The following is a 20,357-nucleotide window of genomic DNA, read 5'->3' as shown; positions in this document are numbered from 1 at the left end:
CTTAACAAAATTAACAATAGCTCTTCTATATCATTTAATGCCTAGACACATTCAAATGTCCCTGGTGGTCTAAAAAAATGTCATTTTTTTGTGCCTGATCCTCTCTTATTTGATGTTGCAAACTGCCCCCACTCTGCCCTCCCCTATTCTTGTTTTCCACTTTATTTTCCCCATGGAGCCTAACACCATCTACCCTACCATAGATTTTATTTTTCATAGTCTGTCCCTCCCCAACCTCACCAAAAAACTCATGAGCTCTGCGAGGGCAGGGAATTGTTGTCTTGATTTCCTCACTGCTGGTACAGATCCGACTCAAGAAATATTAAAAGGAGTAACATATTATAACGTGTGCCATTTACTGAGCCTTCCGATGGTTTCATCGTGATCACAATCCTCCTAGGAAGAGGGTGCTATTCTTATCCCCACTTCACAGATAGGAAACTGAAGCTCAGGAAGGTTGGGGGGTGGCGGGAAACTGGGGCTGACCACGGGGCTGGGTTGTGGGGACCCTGAACGCCCACAATTTGGACTTTATCACATAAGAGCTGGGGAACCAGGGATGGTTTGCGAGCATGGCCAGAGTTCTCCCCGTGAGGTCAGATGGCCTATCCCTCCCTCTCTTGTCACCCCTCACGGAAAGCGGTGGAAGGCGTCCAAGCTCAGCCACCAGTTAGAAGCGCGCACGTCGCCCCTGGCAACGGAGTCCGGAAGAACCACCGAGACGCGGCCCGAGAGTACAGAGCGGTCGCCGAGGGCCAGCGAGGCGCAGAGAGCTAGAAAGGCGCGCCGGGCCGATTGTCACGTGGGCGGACGCGCAAAGGCGGGACTTCTGGTGGCGCCGTATTTTTTTTCCGGTTGTTGGCTCCTGCCGACCCCTCCCAGACTGGGCCCTTGGGCCCTCAGCCCCTCGCCCCCCGCGGCACCCTGCCGCCGGGCCCGCCGCCACCATGAAGAAATTCTTTCAGGAAATCAAAGCTGACATCAAGTTTAAGGGCGCGGGGCCTGGACAGAAGCTCACGGAGTCGGTGGGGTGCGTGACGGGCACTTGGGCATGAGGCCGGGGGCGGGGATGGATAAGGGATGCCAGAGAGGGCGAGGGGCGGGGAGGGGAGGCCGAGGTTCGGGGGTTGGGGCGAGACCTCGGGGGGCGGGGCGTGGGGGCAGGGGTGGGAGTAAGAAGGGAGGGGAAGCCTCCGGGTTCGGGGCGGGACGGATGAGGCCCGAGGGGGCGGGGCAGGGGGAGCGGAACCGGGGGGTATAAGGGAGAGGCTTGGGGGCGAAAGGGGAAGCCCCGAAGAGGCTTATAGATTTGGGAGACTCAAGGTGATGGGAATTGGGGGCTGAGCCCGGAGAAGCAAAGAGGCGAGAGGCTTAGCGTCCGTGGTGATCGGGGTCTGGGCCCTGGTTCTGGAGAGTGCCGGAGGAATAGATGAGAGTCTGGAAGGCCAGGGAGCCTGAGGCATTGTTGGGAAGGGTCAGCAGGGATTTGGGAGGTCTGGGTGAGTGGGGGTGGTGGTGCTGCGAGGGGCTGAGGAAGGTCTGGGAGGAGAATGGAGGCGGGTGGGTGGGGGCGAAGAGCAAGGGTTGTGATGGGGGCCTTGTGGGTGTGGTTGAGTGAAAGGGAGGCCCTTGGGAGACTGGGAGGGTAGGGAGAGGGTGCGCACACCCTTAGGCCTCTGTGGGTTGTCTGGGGAGGACTTGGAGGAGGGAAGGGCCAGGGGCAAGACTGGAAATGCAGTGGAGAGGTGTGTGGAGGGCCAGTGCTGCAGAGGGGGCAGTGAAGACGGGGAGCAGGTGAGGATGCCAAACGTCAGGGCTGTGGGCTGAGAAGGAAGCTCCGCTGGGTGGTGGGACGAGCAAAGGGGCTGCAGAGGGGGCTGTGGGGACTGAGGAGGTGGTCGTAGGAAGAGGAGAGGCTGCGGAAAGATGGCAGCCTGGGCAGGGGCCTGTGAGGAACAATGGAAGGAATCGTGAAGAGGTGGGGGCTGGGAGGGAGAGGGTAGGAGGAGAGGCAGGAAGGGGTGGAGGGTGAGGGAGAGTGGGTGCAGGGTGAGGACCTCAGCGCCTCTGTCACGAGGATTGGGGGTTCTTGGGAGGGGAGTGCTGAGTGGGACGAGGGAGGCCTATGAGGGCCACCCCTGTGAGTAAGGGAGGGAAGCAGAGTGGACAAAACCATGTCCTGGGAGCCTGAGGAGGGAGAGGAGGACAGCTTAAGAGGGGGCCAGCGGGAGTGATGGATCAGACAAGGGGGTCCATTCATTTGTTCCATAAGTGGTGGGTGGAGGTGGGGGCTGGGGCAGCTGGGACTGTGTGACAAGAAGGAGGTGGGGGCCCTGAGGGTGATGGTTGTACCGTAGTGGAGGCCTGGGAGGAGAGGGGAAGGAAGTGGGGTGGAGACACAGGCTTCTGTGACACGCCAGGAGCAAGATGGGAGACTCAAGGTGGGCAGGAGGGTGTGTGTCAAGCACCATTTCAGCATGAGTGAGATAAAATTCCCTTTCTCTCAGGGCGGGTCTTCTAGTGGGGGAAGATGGACAAATAAATCAATACACACGTGATGAAAGATCACGTGGTGCCTCGGGCCATGAAAAAAAAAAAAGGCATGGGATAGTGAGTGGTGAGGGGACCCATAGATGGTCCAGGAATGCCTCTTTGAGAAGGTGACATTTGAGCTAAGAGCTGGAGGAGGTGAGACTCAGCCATGTGGAAAACAACCCCTTTCCCTCTCCTACTCTCCTTCTCTCCCTCTTCCTCCCTCACATGTGCTGGCAGGAAGCAGTTTTACCCCCTCCCAGACCTCCTTTCCTAACCCCATTCCCAGGCAGAACATTGGGGCAGAAGGCACAAGAAGTGCAAAGGCCCTGTGGCAGGACCCAGCTGAGCCTGTGTGAACAACAGCTGGAAGATCAATGTAGACAGAGGAGTGAACCAGGGAGACGGGCAGGTTGTGCCGGGCCCTCAGGGCCACGGGTGGCTTTAGGATTCTGTTATGCCAGTGGGAAGACTTGGTACAGAGGTGTGATAAGTGCTGGCTTAGGTTTCAGAGGGATCCCTGTGGCTGCCCAGTGGAGCCATTGAAGGGGCTGGTTGAGGTGTCTTGGAGAGTGGCATTTTCCATATCTCAATATCACATGGGGCTAGGGCAAGTCTACGTGACTAATTTTTTCTTTGACACGAGGTTCTCAGCATTGGGGAGGGCTGGCAAGAGGGGTAGGAATGGGCAGGAAGCAGGCCCCAGAGGACTTGGAGTAAGGAGAGAGGGCTGCCTGCATGTCGGAGCGGGGCGGGAGGAGTGAGGCTGTGAACTGAGAGCCTTGGCTCTGGAGAAGGTTTTACAGACTTAACACAGGCCCCCAACTACTGGGGCCGGGAGAGGGTCCTGAGGGAAGAAGGTGGGCGAGGCAGGTGAGGCAGACCAGGGCAGGAGGAAGGACTTCTCTGCTGGGACATTCAAAGCCCACTCATTTCCCTGCTAAGCAGATTCAGAAGCCATCATCCCCTAGGGTCATCACAGTGCTTATTTCCCAGGGTGCAGGCGAGATTAAACCGGATCTTTATAACACGCTTACCCAGGGCCTGCAGCTGTCTGAGCTTAGGTGATCCTCTAGGACTTGGGAAAGGGGATCTTAAGATCTCCCTCAGAGGGGGTGTTGCTATGAGGAATTGGGTGCTGCCTGGCACACAGTAGGTGCTCAGATGGCAATGGTCGCTGTCGTAGACAGTAAGGGTTGAGACTCTTACTTGGGAGAGAGTGAGGAGAGGAATGATACCTCTGAGTCTCATTAGTACCTGAAGATATCAGCATGTGTGCGGGGGGTGGTTACCCCCATTTAACCCTGAAGGGAATAGAAGTGGGAGAGGGCAGCCCTTCTGTCTGACCCTGCGTCACCTCGCTGTCTCTCCCCAGGGAGAAGGCCCCCAAAGGAAAGCCCAACCAGCTGACACTCCAGCACCCCCGCCAGGGACCCACCGATGAGGCGCAGATGGCAGCGGCAGCAGCCCTGGCCCGGCTCGAGCAGAGGCAACCCAGGGCCCGGGGCCCCGTGTCACAGGACTCCATCCGGAACCAGGGTGAGCTGCGCCCGTCCTCAAGCCGCAATAGGAGCCGGCATGGGGGTGGAGCAAGGACTCTGGTCTTCTGTCCTCGAGGCCAGTCCATGGGTGTTGACAGGTCCCAGGTCCTGTGCTTGGCCAGGGATGAAAATAATTACATAACCAACAACTTTGGAGGACTTCAAAGTCACAATTTTGAGAGTGGAGAAATGCAGGATGAAAAGGAACATGGGTCTGATATGTGGTCTGGGTGGCACAGATGTCACCGAGTGAGGAGGAGGAAGGGGACGTAGAAGAGAGGGAGGAGGAGGCAGAAGGTCGAAGGTCACCAGTGGGTCAGGTGAAGCCTGGGTGCATGGAGTGGTGTTCTGGGAAGAAGGGCCAGCGAGGACCTCAGGCTAGAGGGACTAGAACTTGACCCACTCACAACAGGAGGATGGGGGGCTCTGGGCAAGGCTGGCCCTGGGGATAGGCAGGACACATACACTGACCCATCTCTGCCTCTCCCTCCAGTGAGAAAGGAACTTCAAGCTGAGGCGACTGTCGGTGGGAGCCCGGAGGCCCCCGGGAGAAACATGGTAAAAGCATCCACATGGTAGCATGACACCCCAAGGGGAGTCCTGGGGCAGGGGAGCTGGGACCTCCTGCCAGGTTCTCGCCTACGTTTGTCTCATTGGCCATTTCCTGATCAACACCAGTACCCAGCCCTGGGTCGTAAGCACCTGGTGCTGGGGGTCGGGGGACACGGAAGAGAGGTCGGGGTGGGGAACCCGCTTTGAAAGATGGAGGCAGGTTGTATGAGTGTGGGGTTAACTGGACCTCCAAGCTCAGCACCTGGTGATGCCAGGCCTAGGCGCGGAGAGGAGAACCGGACCCCATTAACTCGTCCCTCCCCCCAACTCCGTAACCCCATGAGGGTAGGTGCTGTTACAATTCCCACTTCTCAGAATAGAAGACAGGTTCAGGGAGGTGAAGCCAGCTGACCTTGGTCATGCACCTCAAATCTGGCAGGGGCAGGATGGGAGCCCCAGTTTGTGGGACTCCAAAGCCCTTAGCACTAGCCTCTGCAGCCTTCTTGGGAGGTAGGCGGGTTCTGCAGAGACCAGTGTACTGGAGGCCTGGAGGAGGTGGCCTGAAAGGAGAGCTCTGCGGAAAGGGTCTTCCCAGCGGCTTGACCCTCAAGTTCTCACTGGACTTTAGCATGGAGGAGACCCTAGACATTGTCTAGGAATTGAGGCGCAGATCGAGGCCAGAACTCATCCAGGGCGTCGTGACTTTTGATTCCCTTCCCCCCCACACACAAAGCCCCTTTGCCACCAGATATGGGGACAGGAACAGCAGGAGTCATTGATTGAACACTGTGTCTGAAGTTGCTACACTGAATTCTGAGCTGGTCCTGCAGAGACATTTCACAGACCAGAAAATAGCCTCGAATGGGCTCGGGCACTGAGCCAAGGTGTCCGATGGCAGAGGGGACAGCGTTGGGACCAGACATGTCTGGCTCCCAGGGCCATGCTTTCAGGGCTGTGGCACTCAGTGGCTTGGGGTGGCCTCTGTCCACAGTCCAGCCTCCGACACTTTCATCCCCATCCCCCCAGGTACCCGAGGCCAAAGAGGAAGGCTCAACCCACCTGCTGGTGCCTGGCGTGTACTTTACCTGCCCACTCACGGGGGCCATCCTGAGGAAGGACCAGCGGGATACCCACATCAAAGAGGCCATTCTCTCTGTGAGTGGTGGCCCCAGGCCCCCACCCGCCACCTAGAGGTTCCTTCAGTAAGCACAGGAGGCACAGATCCCTCATAATGTCCCCACCTGCGTATTTTGTGACACAGTTTTCACTTTGTCAGAGGTACTGCTTACATGTGGTATAGAATTCACACACAAAAGGGTAGGCAGAGAAAATCGGCCTCCTGCCTGCCTTCCTACCACCCAGCCTCTATGGGTAGTTGAGGTCCCTTTTCAGAGATATTCCAAATGCGTACAGACTACTGATGCCCGTGGATCTCCCCGTCACTTGTTTGCTTTTTGTTTTGTATAAAAGCTAACGTAGCACTCATGCGCAACATAGAAACTGCCAGCTGTTAAATCAGTGTAAAAAGAACTCCAATGTTATTTTTTCCCCCTTAAAACTCTGTTTGGAAATAATTTCAAACTTAAAAACGAAAAGAACACCCACCTATCTTTGCCCTGAGTTTCCCATTTCTGTCACAATGGATCACGGTAAACTTCAGGACTTCAAACACACGTTTAGTTTCTTCCAGTTCTGAAAGTCAGAATCTGACGTGGCTCTCACTGGTGGCAGCAGGGCTGTGTTCCTTCTGGAAGCTCTGGGAGAGTCCATTTCCTGTCCTTTTCCAGCTTCCAGGCCACCTGTCTTGTGGCTCCTTCCTCCATCTTCACAGCCAGGGGTGGCAGCCGAGTCTTTCTCCAGCTGCCATCTCTGGTTTCCTCCTGATGCGCCCTTGCAGTTACCCGAGCCCACCTGGATCACGCAGGCCACTGTCCCATTTGAGGTCTGCTGGTCAGCAGCTGTAATTTTAGTGCATAATCTGGGCTGCTGACACCCCTTCTTCCTTAGAGGGGCTGAGGCACAGGATGGCATCTTCGAAAGGGCTTTTGTCCTCTTTTTCTGCCGAGCGTGTGCACTTGCATTTGCTTCCATTAAAAGCTACTGGTCGGCCCGCCATGAGGCGGTTATTAGTATTATCACTGTTGTTACTGCTGCCACCTGGGAGTGAGGCCTCCAGGCCGTGAGGTGAGTGCGGCTGGATGCGCTTCCTTCCTTCCTCCCAGCACTTCTCCACTGACCCGGTAGCTGCCTCCATCATGAAGATCCACACATTCAACAAAGACCGGGACAGGGTGAAGCTGGGCGTGGACACCATCGCCAAGTGAGTGGGCACCCGCTCCCCCATCCGGGTGCCAGCTCCTTGGGCCTCCAGAGTGACTTGCTGCTGAGGGGGCACAGGAGGGGCCTGGCCCTGGGAGGGAGGCCAGGCCCCACTCTTCACCCCCTGAACCTGTGGGGAAGGCATGTGGCCTCTCTTGGCCTCAGTTTATCTGTCCGTAAAACTAAGGGGTTTATCGAGTTGGGGGATCCCAACCCTGGCTTCCCTTTGAGATCATCAGAGGAATGTGAGGGAGGCAGGGTCCCACCCTACTCTGTGACTGAGTAGGTCCGGGGATGCTGGGAGTCTGTTTTCCTCCCAAGCTCCTAAACACACTGGTGGCCCATTAGTATGCTCTGTCTACACCCTGATACTGTGCTTTGTCAGTGCCCTCCAGGGGAGGCAGGGCCCAGGAGCAGGCATAGCCACAGGCCCCTGGCGGTGGCCCAGGCTGTTGGCACCAGGGGTTGGGCTCCATGGGGTGTCTGAAGTATGATGGCAGCCTCCTGGGTCACTTACCACAAAGCCGGGGGTGGCTCTGATCTGTTATCTGCCTGGGGGTGGGAGATACAGAGAGCCAGGCGGCCAACCTGGACCTGTCCCTGTCCCGCTTTTCTGCCCCAGGTACTTGGACAACATCCACCTGCATCCCGAGGAAGAGAAGTACCAGAAGATCAAGCTGCAGAACAAGGTGTTCCAGGTGAGGGCTGTGTCGAGTGACAGCCCAGGTGACAGTGGCCAGTGTGACTGGGCCGCCTTAGTCACAGAGAGAGAGAGATGCTGGGCTGGGTGGGGCAGGGCGGGCAGTGAGGCTGCTGGGACCCATGGAGGCCCAAGGGCCCTGCGTGACCTCCGGCTCTGTTCCCAGGAGCGCATTAACTGCCTGGAAGGGACCCACGAGTTTTTCGAGGCCATTGGCTTCCAGAAGGCATTGTTGCCAGTGCCGGATCAGGGTAAGCTGAGTAGAGAAGGGCCTTGGCTGAGCCGGGAGGTGGAGTGGGAGGGGCCTGTCTCCGGGGTCTTCCTGCCGCAGCAAACAGTATCCCTGCGCCCCAGAGGGCCCCGAAGAGTTCTACGTGCTGAGCGAGACCGCCCTGGCCCAGCCCCAGAGCCTGGAGAGGCACAAGGAGCAGCTGCTGTGCGCCGAGCCCGTGCGGGCCACGCTCGCCCGCCAGCGCCGCGTCTTCCGGCCCTCGCCCCTGGCCTCCCAGTTCGACCTGCCGGCCGACTTCTTCAACCTCACGGCTGAGGAGGTGAAGCGGGAGCAGCGGCTCAGGGCCGAGGCGGTGGAGCGGCTGAGTGTGCTGCGGACCAAGGCCATGCGGGAGAAGGAGGAGCAGAGAGAGATGCGCAAATACAGCTACACGCTGCTGCGCGTCCGCCTCCCCGACGGCTGCCTCCTCCAGGGTGCGTGTTGCACGCCCGCCCTGGGAGGCCTGGGAGGGGCGTCCGTGCGCGGCCCGGCTGGGGGCGCTGTAACTGGCTGCGGGTTTGCTGTGCCTCTGCTCTGAGGAGGGCTTTGAGGGGGTTCCCATGATCTCCAGCCCTGATCTGACTGTCCTGCCCCGCTAGGGACCTTCTATGCCCGGGAGCGGGTGGCCGCACTGTATACGTTTGTCCGGGAAGCTTTGCAGAGCGACTGGCTGCCCTTCGAGCTGCTGGCCTCTGGTGGGCAGAAGTTGTCGGAGGACGAGAACCTGGCTTTCAATGAGTGTGGGCTGGTGAGTGGCAAGCTCCCCACATGCTGGATCTCCGGGTTCTTGTGGAAGGCGTACACACTCCCCACAAGGGCGGCGCTCTTCAGTATGGGGTGGTGCTAGGAGCAGGGTCCCCAGGGCTGGGTTCCCGCGGTTTCAGTCCTACCTTTCTGCTCAGTGTGGCCTTGAGTGACTTCTCTGTGCTCTCAGTTCCCCACCTATAAAATGGGAAGGAAGGTGGCAAGTGTGTTAATTCGAGTCCTCTGAGGAGCAGAACCCAGATGGGATTGGAAATGTGGGGATTTACTGGGGAGGAAGTAAGAGGAGCGGGAGGGCAGCCAGCTCCTGATGCAAGGAGACTAGGAAGGAAGGCAGCTGCCCAGTGCTGGGACCGCCTCAGCCAGGCCAGGGGGCATCCTGGAGTCCAGGTCATCCATGGGGGAATGGGCTGTGTGACTGTGCCAGTGGGGAGCAGCCCTGGGTGAGTGGCCTGGCATCAACGTGAAGATGTGAACATAAGGAAGTGAGCTCTTCCACATGAAGGCCAGAACGAGGCTGAGGCTTCTCACCCCACACAGGTGCCCTCAGCCCTCCTGACCTTCTCATGGGACGCTGCAGTGCTGGAGGACATCAGGGCTGCGGGAGCTGAGCCAGACTCATCTCTCCTGAAACCTGAGCTCATGTCGGCCATCGAGAAGCTCTCGTGAAATAAAAGCAGGGTTGGCTTCAGCCCCCATGGGTCTGTCTTATGCTCTCCTGCCTCCCCCCACCCCTGCTCCTGTCCCGGTTCCTCCTCCACTTCAGGGCCTCCCAGCCTCCTCTGGGACCGTTTGCACAGCCCAGAGTGGCATGGGCAGGAGAGGGCCGCTGGTTGGCCTGTAACACCACCCAGAGGGCTTTCAGGGGACAGCTGCTGTCCTGGCTTCCTTGGTAGCACTGGGTCTAAGCATTTTGCTGCTATTAAGCTGTTTAATGGAACCCCAGGCACTATAGATGGGCACCTCCCTGGGCAGGAGAGCGAGCCTGCAGCACGGGCCCACACGTCACATCTGGCCCTGAAGCTTCCCTGTGGGGTTGCCAGTAACACTAGCACATGAGGGAGACGGAGTTCTGTAACATTAAATTCTGAACCCAAATAAACAGGCTGTTTGACTAGTCTCCTGTGGTGAATTCCAGCATACGGTGCAAAGCAGGGTCAGCAGCTGCGTCACCCAGGGAACGAGCCCACCCTGCTGAGGGAGGGGGCCCCGGGGCTGTGGGGCGAGCCTCTTAGGCCCCTCAGAACAAGTTCCCACAGGTGGCCATGTCTCACCCCTGGAACCTGTGAATGTTACTTTGACAAAAGGGAGTTGGCATGTAATCACATGCCAAGAATCCTGAGGTGGGAGACTGTCCTGGGTTTTCCAGATGGGCCCAGTATTACCAGGGGTTCTTATCTATGGAGGGAGGCAGGAGAGAAGGGAAGACGCTGCGCTACAGGTTTCAAAGATGGAGGAAGGTGCCACGAGCCAAGGAATGCAGTGGCCTCTAGATGCTGGAAAAGGCACTGACAGGGACTCCCTGGAGCTTCTAGAAGGAACCAGCCCTGCTCACACCTGCATTTTAACGCAGTGAGGCCCATGTCAGATCTGACACCCAGAACTGTAAATTCGTGTTGTTTTAAGCCATCGGTTCGTGGTGACGGTACAGCAGTCACAAGGAGCTAAGGGAAGACAGGCCTGGGGCATCCAAGGCGTCACCTCTCGTCACACCTGCCTGGGAGATGCCCGAGCCTGGGTCCTCATCGCTCTCCCCCAGTCCCCACCTTGACTCCCAGGTAGACACCTGGCTCCAGTTCCTTTTAGATCCCCTGCACGGAGGCCTGGAGGCTGATACTCTGGCCACTGCCAGCTGTGTGACAGATTTGAAGCTTCAAGGCCCCAAATGTGACTTTAAAAGTAAAAATCCCTTGTCACCTCCAGCCAGCAAGTTGTCCCCATGCATGGCCTTGGCTCACTCCTGGGCCACCAGTAACCGTCCTCCACATGGGGGTGGGGTCTGTTCACTCGGGGACCCAGCACCGCCTTGGCCCATCACTCTGGTCCTACATCCCCTCCCTATCCCCAACTGCTAGTTGTCAGATGCCCAGCTCCAAGGTGCTTAGGGGACTTGACTGTTACAGGGAATATGTCCACAGGGCTAACGTGGGCCTGTCCTCTACACACGCCTGTATCCAGACAGCTGCACCCAGTCTCCAGCAGGAGGTCCCGTCCAGGGCTCATGCCCTCACCCTGCAACTGCGGTGTTTGTCAGCCCCACCCATATGGCGCCCCTGCAGAAGAATCAGGGTGTTGGTGAGAGCGGCAAGCCTGGTGTAGTCCTGGCCACCACACAGCAATGGGGTCGAGGCGCCCTGGCTGGGTCCAGATGTGAGCTGTTGTGCACGCTGACATGCCTGCTGGTCTCCCGTGGGGGCAGTGGGAACAAAAACACTTCGACCTGAGCGGTCAGCAGGATAGGAGTCCAGGTTGCATGGAGTCCGTGAACTCAGCCAAAATCTCAGTTCCCTGAGGCCTCCTGCCTGTGCTCAGATGCCTCGGGCTCGCACTGCCCCAACATGGCCCCCCCCCCCCCAGGGCCTCGGGACCAGGGCTCCAGCGCCTGCAGCTGGCGCCACACTGGTTCAGCCTCCCGAGATGTGGCCCGACCTAGGGTCCATCTGAAAGGCAGCATTCAGGTCCCGGAGGCCCGAATACACCCTGCTCACGTCCCAAGGGGCAGGAGGGACTGACCAGCATGAGCACCGGCCACGCCCCATCCTGAACTAGGTCAGCTGGGAGGCCCAGGACGTCACAGAGATGGGCCAGCACTTTTGCAAAGCGGAAAGCTTCACACAGACACCACAGCACCTACCAAGTGTGAGTACGAGGTGTGCACACCTGACAGCAGAGCACAGGCGCCGGGTCAGGCCACAGGGGAAGGCACACACCTGCTCAGAAGTGATGTGGTGAAAAGACGACAGACACACCAAGTGGGCTAGACAATAAGTTTATACACGTCCACGGCAGGTCCCGGCAGCATGCCACACAGGCAGGGCTCCAATTCATTTACAAGCATTTCAGCACACACTTGCTCAGGGTACGAGGGCACGCGTACCCCAGCTTCCCCGTGCAGGCCCACACATCGCGATAATGCTTTAGTAAAGGGTAGATCAATATGCAGCTTCAGGGGGGAAATTTTTACAAATATCCAAATGAATGAGTCAAGCATCCTATATACTTTCCAACCCTTGGGGGGTGGGTATGCGAAGCAAGACAAAGTGCTCTTTACACAGGAATCGTAGGACTTTCAAGTATCTGAGAGGCATCTGAGAAAACCCTAACCATTCTACATACACACACCAGCCAGTAGGGCTCTTAGGAGGGGCTGAGCGAGCTGGAGGGCGCAGGGCTCTCGCTGTTGTCCATTCCCACAGGGCCCCCAGCTCCGGAAGTGGTTTCACATGTGTCCTGGACCTCTGCAGGGTGAGAGGGAGGGGCTCTAGCCAGCTGCACCTGTGTCACTGGGGCCTGAAACTTCTGGGAGCCTTGGAGTGGGAGCCGCAATCTGATCGTGGTTAGAGGGGCACGGCTGTCGCCCCCAGACCCGTCAGACTTACATCCTCATAGCCCTCAGCCAGACCGTCCCCTCCTCAGCTCAGAGAGGAAGAGCCACATCTCAGCCTCCGGGGAGGGAGGAAGCTCCGTTGGCAAAGGTGAGGAAACCGGGACACTGATGCCAAGAGGCTCCATCAAGGACGCTCCATCCCCGAGCCCAGCACCGCTGCTGCCCTCCTTTCCCCTGGAGAAGCGCAGTTCAGAAGCTGCCCCACCCCCCCGCCCCCATTGGTGCCAGGACCCCGCCCGCCAGGCTCTATCCCTGACACCTACGACCCCACCTCTGCCCTGGCAGGAACCAACCTTCGGTTCTTTGGTTTCCCAAGTGTGGCTTTCAGACCGGAACTGACTGCCCACCCCAGTAGGTCGGCCCGCCCACCCCTTTGTAGGTCTTTTAACCCAACCCCCATTACGTACAAAGGAGGCCAGGCGGGAAGGGGGAGCTCCCTTCTCCCTGCCTGTCTGCCTGAGGGAAGGAGGGTCTGGTCATCTCACCCGTAACGTCCGAGATGTCCATCATCACACAGTCGCCATCTTCCTCCTCCTCCTCCTCCGTGTCTGCCTGGAAGCCATCCAGGTCCCCCGCTGTGACCTGGACAGACAGGGGCACAGGCCTTCAGCATGGGCACTGCGGGGGAGGTGGGGCAGTGGGCCCCTCCCACCACATGCACCCACTCCTGACCTCTCCCTGGGTCAGTAACAAACAGTCTGGTGTTTAGCCGATGGCCACAGGAAACCTTGGGAAGTTCTCTCCAATGAACGAATTAAATTCAGAACTCTCTAAACTACCACCATCGTATTTATTTTATTACAGAAACAATTTGAAATGTTTTGGAATTAGAATTCTGGGTTCCTGGTTTAGTTTGAAAGAGAAAGTGATAAAGGATGTAGTTTCTCTGAATTTATTATTTGAAATAAATGGCTGACAGCTCAGTCAATCGGTGATTTCTCTGTCCCCTCTACTGGACACTTGACTCAGCAACTCTCAATTTCCGCTTAGACCAGTTTTGCCAGTGAGGATACCACCCAGGCAACTGGACAGAGGTCAGGAGGGGGCGGGGTGGGGTGGGCAAGGCCTCTACTGGGGTCAGAATTTCCAACAAGACTCCTGGGCCATTTTCACTGGCATTCAGCAGGAGGGACAGAAAGACAACTTGGAATATAGCAGGACTGATTTTAAACATGAGTCATCCATCCGGGTTCTCACTCTGTAAATGAACAAAGGGAACCGGCAGAGGAGGCAGGGACAGACATTTCAACAGGGAGGCTACCTCTCAAGAAACTTTGAAATTCTTCTGCTACAAAAATCTCCATTTGCCTGGAAAAAGGGATGCCACAGCAGCAAGACTGTTCAATTTGCATACGGGTGTCTGCCCTGGTCGGCAGACGGGGGTCAACGTCGTGGCCTCGTCAGTTCCTGATGTGCTCGCTCTATGCCCGGATCCCTTGATGACTGGAGCATCAGACAGGAACGGTCCCCAGAGCACACGCAGGAGCCGCCACTGAAGGACACTGAGGGAAATGTCTAACTAGCTGTTCTAAAGAAGTGATCGGCCGAGAAAAGCAGACAGTCCAGCTCTCAACTATACAGCTTTGGGGGTGTTTGGGTCTGTTAAGCAAAAGGAACAGAAAGGTTTCTTTACAGCCTCCCCTGGTCACTGGGCCTTCCAGACAGCAAATGCAAGTTTCCTGCAGAGGAACCACCATCCCTAACCCTCCAGGCACAGAACAGGCTATCAAACATTCCAGAGGGAATTTAGGACAACACCGGAGTCCCCACAACGTGCCAGCAGCTTGCTGCAATGGGAAAGCTTGCCATCCTTCCCATGGTCACTGCTGCACGTGGTCAGTGCAGAAATGGAAAAGGGAGACTATGGAAACACAGGAGTTACGAAGACATTGGCAACTGTAAAGAATTAACGGCTGTGGAACACCTGTTGTTCTTTCAGTTTTGTGTTGATCACAGACTATATTTGAGTGGAAAGGAGAAACAGAATCTCCCCATTTTAAAATAAAACCGAGGCCCAAAGACCTGAGTCATCCTGGGGCCACAGATACTTGGTGACAGAGCTGGCGCTCACCTCACTGGTTATAAACACCTTGTAAACCTGGAAGGTTTTGGTTTTGAACTTGAAATGAAGATTTTAAAATTCTCAAAAACGAACGAAGCCTGACCCACTCTAAAACATTCACATGTTTATAGTTTAGCTGCAACTACTCATGAGGGTGCAGAGATCAGTTAGTGGCTTTACTAAAATATGTGGGGGGGGGAGTGTCGCCCACTTTGCATGGGTGCTGTGCAGTGACAGGCCCTGCTCATGGATTCCCCCCTCTCCAAGAGAGAATGGGAATTTTGTTGGGGGTGGGGGGGTGGTCAGATCTCACTTCCCCACCTCTCTTGCAGCTCACGGTGGCTGTGCCAAAGCGTTTTGGCCAGAAAGATACAGGTGGGAGTTGAGTCAGCTGGTGTGGCCATCTCTTTCCAGCTAAATGGGCTCGGCCCCAGGGACGGCTTGGCCGCCCTCATCCTGCTGGCCGATCCACAGGCTGAGGAAGGAGGGAGCGGGAGACAGGAGGACAGGGAGACAATAGGACGTGACTATTGAACTCAGGACTTCTTGCTGGAGACAAAGGTCCATGCATTTAAACCACAGCACGGGGGCTGTTACCTTTGATTGGACCCCGTGCTATCAAGTGTTCCAAGGAGCAGGGGGGAACTGACTGCCCACAGAACTGCTCTCAGAACACCCCAAAGGGCCGACGACCGCTGTGCTGGCCCACACTGCGCTCCTGGACCCTTCCCACGGGATGCCCCGAGAAGGGATTCTGAAATAGACTTTGGTCCCCCTGTGCCACCCACCTACTCAGTCAGAATCGTTGAAGGTTTCAAACCCTCCCTGGGCAGCGCTTCTGCGATGGGGAGTGGCGGCCACGTTGGTCTCAGGCACACACTTTCTCCCGCTTCACCCAGGAGGTGCGCCCTAGCTTAATCTGCAGCATTTTCTCTTTCCTGGAGGCCCAATTAGAAAATGAAGCTTCTCCCAGGGAAATGCAGGGAGTCATATGAAGTGCCTAGAGCAATGGGTGAAACTGCCATCCTCCAGGTAGAAACACTGATTATAGACGCAAATGCGGAGCACGATGGACGCGGAGCTCAGGAATGCAGCTGTCCCCACAGGAGACCATGTGGGACTCCACATCACCCCAACAACACACACAGCGGGCACAGAAGTGACCCGAGGGAGGGCTCATGGGGCAGAGGCCTGCAAACGCTCCTTATGTGTTCACAACTCAGGGTGTTTTCCAGCACCAGCCATTTTCAAATTGGGGGTCCCATCTAGGACTGGGAACAATGAGATTGACCGTGAAAGGGTCTGTGGCTCAAACACTTAATGATATAATGAAGCCATCGTTTCGGGCTGAGACCCAGGGAGGGAAGGGTTTGTGGGTCTGGGGCCCGTCTCCTCACCCCATGGCCAACTGACGGCACCATGCCGCATCCGCAGGCAGAGCTGTGCGCACAGGCGCACGCGGACAGGGGGTCTGGGGAGTAACAGCAACAGTTGACATCAGGCCATTCTGACAGCCCTTCTTGCTGTGACAGTTTAAGAAGGTTTATGAAGGCTGGACATCATTCCAGGAGCAATTTCCCTTGCCTCCTCGCCCTGACCAGGACTTATTTTCTAAGGCACATAGTTACTTGGGTCAGGGCAGCAGAGGGCGGGAGTGGGGGTGGGGGCGTACACTGACTCCTCCATCACCACCCAGCCTTCAGTGCACGGCTCCCAGAGCAGCAGCCCCTTCCTGAAGAGGGGACCTGAGTGAGAGACCCAGCTCTTACCATGTTTCATCCAAATCTGTAACTGTGAGATACTGGCCTAAAGGGAGGACCCTAAATTGAGGAGCTTTGAAGCCACGAAAAGACATGGAAACTTAAATGTATACATGAAGTGAAAGAACCCAATCTGAAAAGCCTACATACTGTGTGATTCCAACAATATGACATTCTGGAAAAGGGAAAACTACGGTGACAGTAAAAGGATCAGTGGGTCCCAGGGGCTGGGGGAGGAGGAGATGAACAGGTGGGGCACAGAGGGTTTTTAGGGCAGTGAAAATGCTCTATGTGGTTCTGTAATGGTGGCTACATGTCATTGTACATGTGTCCAAACCCACCAAATATATGACACCAACAGTGACCCTGAGTGTCAACTATGGACGTTGGGCGATAACGTGTTAACATAGGTTCCCTGACTTGTAACGGGCACACCATGCTGGTGGGGGCGTTGATGGGGGGGAGGCTGTGCATGAGTGTATATTTGGGGGGGACAACGTGGGAAATAGCTGCGCTTTCCCCTCACTTCTGGACAACTGCCACCTCAGTTTTGCTGTGAATCTAAAACTGCTCTAAAAACCAAACTTTATTAAAACTCAAAAGCCACTGCGGGGGCACCCTCAGCCCTGCCACTCACCTGCCCGTCGTGCCTGCGCTTCTTCATGTACTGGGTGATGCACATGCTGCCTGCCGACTTCCTCTTCAGCGACACGGGCGTCCCCTGGCCAGGCCCCGCAGCAGGGATGCTGCCACTGTCCTCCCTGGCGGCCGAGGGCACCATGGTGACGTAACTCCACTGGCACGGCACAGGCAGGTGCTCCTGCTCAAAGCTCTTCAGCACGTGTGGGTGGACGTACCAGCACATCCTGAAATCAGGCCTCTTCTCGTACACTGAGTTCTCGGAAATGATCCGCTTGAGCCTGGCCTTGGAGGGGATGGCAGTGTCCTCGCTAGCGGTGGGGGTCTGCGGGCGGGAAGCGCCGGGGCTCGGCGGGCTGGCGGAGCTGCTCTCAGGACTGCCGCTGTCCTTGCCGAGCAGCCCCTGGCGGCAGCACTCCTGGAACTCCCGGATAATCACTTTGCTTCCGTTCACGTTCCCGTGCAGCAGCGGGAGCAGCTGGGCCAAGACTGACGGAGAGAGGAGGGGACATGGTGGGTGTCAAGACACGGGGAGGAATGCAAGCAACACTGCACATGGTTCCTCAACCTGTCACCAAGGTCGAGGGACACAGTCAGCTTCAGCTGGCCTTTTAGGGTCAATTTAAGACACAGGAACTTGCTCCAGAAGAGATTCTGTGAAGCCCAAGCCTCACAAGGCGATTTGTTCAGATAAACTATCACGTCTGACTCTGCATGTTTTTCTTTAGTAATGGCCTCCATGCTTTCATTCTGAGTCCCTGGTTCTCCCAGCTTTGAAGCGGAGACACAGGCGCTGGGATGTGAGTGACCCTGGGCCGGGCATTCTGGGCCTGAGCCCTGTGGGTGAAATGGGCTGATTAAACTAGCTGCCCCGACTGCTGCTGTGCATGTCTGAGAAGGAACAGATGTGCCCCGCAAGTGCTGGCTTTTGTGACTTGTTGAACTTGGAAATTACTAACCCACTAGCCGAAAAAGTCTCCTACCCTCGGCCCTGGACTGCCGGGCCTCGCCACGGGCCGGAGCCTGCCCCCCGCCCGTCCCTGCCCCAGGCCAGTACTCACTGTGCTGGTCCCTCCTCTCTCTCCTGGAGGTCTTGGGCGTCTGCTCCTCCTCGGAGGGGACCATCTCCAAAAGGCACGCCGTGAACTGCTGCAGCACCTTCAGCTCGGCGCCACTGTCCGTGTCTGTCACCCAGACGCAGCCGATCTTCACGGGCTGTAGCACATGGAACCTCTTCCCTTTGGCTAAAAACTCATCCCACTCCTTGGCCTTCAGTTTTTGGCGAACCTTGTGGTTCTCGGGGTCAGCACACTCCTTGTAGGTAAGAGAGCAGCCGCTTAACTCAGGGTCCCCACTCCCCTGTTGCCCAGGCACGGTCAGTGCCAGCCTCAGGGACGGAGAAAGAGAGAGCACAGTGACAGAAGGATTCAGTCAGGGCCAGCGTGGAAACCTTCAGGCTCCCACCGGGGCCTAGTCGTCCCCTTTCTAACATTACAGGCAATGAAACACACAGAGAGCTTTTCTGGATTGAATAGTACTCGGCACTGTTGGTGTTTTAGATGCATCTACCCTCTCTGCCTGTGACTGGCATGTCACGGGTACAAATAGAGGCCTCTTAATGCCACTCTCAATTTTCAGGTTCACGTGGGATCCTGGAGCTGTCAAATCAACCCAAAATCACATGCCCAGTACAGCCACAGGGCTGGGCCTCTCCCACGCCAAGGGATACTCCTCTCATACAGACATGCTCAAGGGCGCAACGAGACACCAGCCTGCATCATCAGTCAGAAACGTCCATATAAGGAACACAGGCCCTTCAAGTCTGACTTCGAGACAAAATCATTCCCCCAGTGTCATACCTGTCTGTTTCCCCACTACCTACACACAACCGACAAGATTTTGGAGCCCTAAAAATGACTTACTCAAAAGTTTCACCGTCTGGCAGAATTTAGAAAGTTATTGTTGGTGGTGGGATAAACTCAAAGGGACATGGGGGAACCTTCTGGAGAGATGAAAAGTTCTAGATTTTATTTCGGGTGGTGGTTTCACAACTGTTGTCAACTGTTAAAACTCATCAAATGGAATAATTAACATCTGTATGTTTTGTTGTATGTTAATTCCACTTCAGCTAAACAAATGTAAGAAAAAAATGCTGCGATCTAACCCAGAACCACAGCCTCTCTCAGACCTCCCCTCACTGGAAATTCTCCCCCCCTCCCAGCTAAACCTTCCGCTCAGGGTCTAGCATTCCCACAAACGACCACACGCTGGGGACTGCCTTCCTTCATGGCTCTAAGGATCGGCCGTGGCAGCTGGGACCCATCGGCACCCTCCCCAGGTCAGCCGCTACCAAGTTCCAGCCCCTGACGGAGCTCTTCTCCGAGCCACTTACTTCCCCGCTCACCTCAGTTACTCCCTCATCCTCAGACAGGTACCCATGGGGCACGAAAAAACCATCATCCTCGTCTTCATCGTCTCCTACTTCATCATCATCATCCTCAAAAAAGGAAGAAAAAAGCATGCTCACATGTGGAAACAGAATACATGCTTCATTAAAAATGTAAACTTGAAAGTCTAAGGAAGGAAAAAAGCCATCTACAGCTCTGCTGTTCCTAGGGACACCAGCAGGATCAGCCAAAATCCCAATAATTAATCCCATTATACTGCAGTGGAGGTGGGGACCAGGCAGAACACAAATGAGCGAGGCCACCCAGTAAGGCAAGACGGAGTGGCGGGGACCTGGACAAACTAGGACACGGGTGCACCCCATCTACAAGGGGTGACACTGCTTGTTTACAACCCACCCCTGCCAGGCAGGTTAGTGTTGCCCAATACGACTTTCCAAGAGAAGCTGGAAAGCCAGCTGTGAACCCTTGGCTGACGTTTTCAGACAACTCTGCAGGTGACACAGAAGCTATGCGAGTGGATCCAGCAGAGCGCTGACGCAGTCCTCCAGTGGAAGCTGCGACCATGCGGGGTCTGCGCTCACCCCTTCACTGTGGGAGAGAGACTCTCCAGGCTCCTCCTCTTCCCACTCGTCGTCACTGTCCACCTCATAGTCCAGGAGTTTCTGCGAAAACAGGCACACACTGCATCATGGCCACCTCTCAGGGTTAGGAGGAAAAGGCAGAGCAGAAAAGCCAGAATACTTACGGAATCCCAGAAACCAGTGTAAACACAGGCAAACCGAGGAAAGGCAGAAAGACAGGCGCACCTACACCACCGGCCCTTCTGCCCGCACGCTCACCCTATCTTGGGCCCAGGGGTGCCTTGGATGGATGACCATCGTCTTCTTATTCCACGTCCCCCAGTACGCTGGTCGGTGATTCTCAGAGAACTGCAGGAGCTTCATCCTGCCAAACTTCTTCCTTTCAGGAACGCCATCTACTTTGCTGCTGTCCACGATCACCACGTCACTGAGGATAAGACACTGCGCTCAGTAACACGCCTCCGTGGCAACGTGTTCATTCACCACGTAGCCTTCCTGGGATGCAGGCCACAAACTTGCTACAAAGGCAGGTAAACGTTAAGCAGTGGCAGCACCTGCTCCTGAAGAAGGCTCAGGAACATTTACTGCAGGGACACAAAACAAGGAGAAGGGAGACACAAGAT

The 20,357-nt window shown here is 56.3% G+C and overlaps 2 protein-coding genes across 6 annotated transcripts in view; one reads left to right on the top strand and one right to left on the bottom strand.

Moving 5' to 3' along the window:
* The first annotated feature begins 805 nt into the window (after positions 1–805).
* Positions 806–9,797, top strand: UBXN6 (UBX domain protein 6). 2 transcript variants are annotated; one of them, XM_019744035.2, is made up of 10 exons: positions 806–1,030; positions 3,908–4,071; positions 4,567–4,631; positions 5,652–5,780; positions 6,848–6,945; positions 7,567–7,642; positions 7,811–7,895; positions 7,999–8,349; positions 8,515–8,663; positions 9,218–9,797. In XM_019744035.2, the coding sequence occupies exons 1-10, from the start codon at positions 948–950 to the stop codon at positions 9,344–9,346; spliced, it is 1,329 nt and encodes a 442-aa protein (XP_019599594.2). In that variant the 5' UTR covers positions 806–947; the 3' UTR covers positions 9,347–9,797. The 2 variants fall into 2 exon arrangements, with proteins under 2 accessions (XP_019599594.2, XP_019599596.2); XM_019744037.2 differs by lacking the exon at positions 806–1,030 and adding an exon at positions 1,672–1,794.
* The window catches only part of CHAF1A (chromatin assembly factor 1 subunit A), a 28,702-nt gene continuing 17,014 nt past the window's right edge, over positions 8,670–20,357 (bottom strand). Inside the window, exons 9-15 of one of the 4 annotated variants that reach the window (XM_074337617.1) lie at positions 19,993–20,161; positions 19,735–19,815; positions 19,150–19,242; positions 17,807–18,059; positions 16,744–17,234; positions 12,770–12,866; positions 8,670–8,857 (exon numbers count right to left, since the gene is read on the bottom strand). In XM_074337617.1, the coding sequence (XP_074193718.1) occupies positions 8,814–8,857; positions 12,770–12,866; positions 16,744–17,234; positions 17,807–18,059; positions 19,150–19,242; positions 19,735–19,815; positions 19,993–20,161 (1,228 nt within the window). In that variant the 3' untranslated portion in view covers positions 8,670–8,813. Of the gene's footprint in view, positions 8,858–11,650; positions 12,459–12,769; positions 12,867–16,743; positions 17,235–17,806; positions 18,060–19,149; positions 19,243–19,734; positions 19,816–19,992; positions 20,162–20,357 lie in introns of those variants that run through there. The other 3 variants (XM_074337616.1, XM_019744009.2, XM_074337618.1) reach the window with 3 other exon arrangements.

This window comes from Rhinolophus sinicus, linkage group LG07 (assembly GCF_036562045.2).
Source record: "Rhinolophus sinicus isolate RSC01 linkage group LG07, ASM3656204v1, whole genome shotgun sequence".
Taxonomy (NCBI): domain Eukaryota; kingdom Metazoa; phylum Chordata; class Mammalia; order Chiroptera; family Rhinolophidae; genus Rhinolophus; species Rhinolophus sinicus.
Note: the sequence above shows the minus strand (reverse complement) of the source record. Positions and strands in the feature narration are given on the sequence as shown.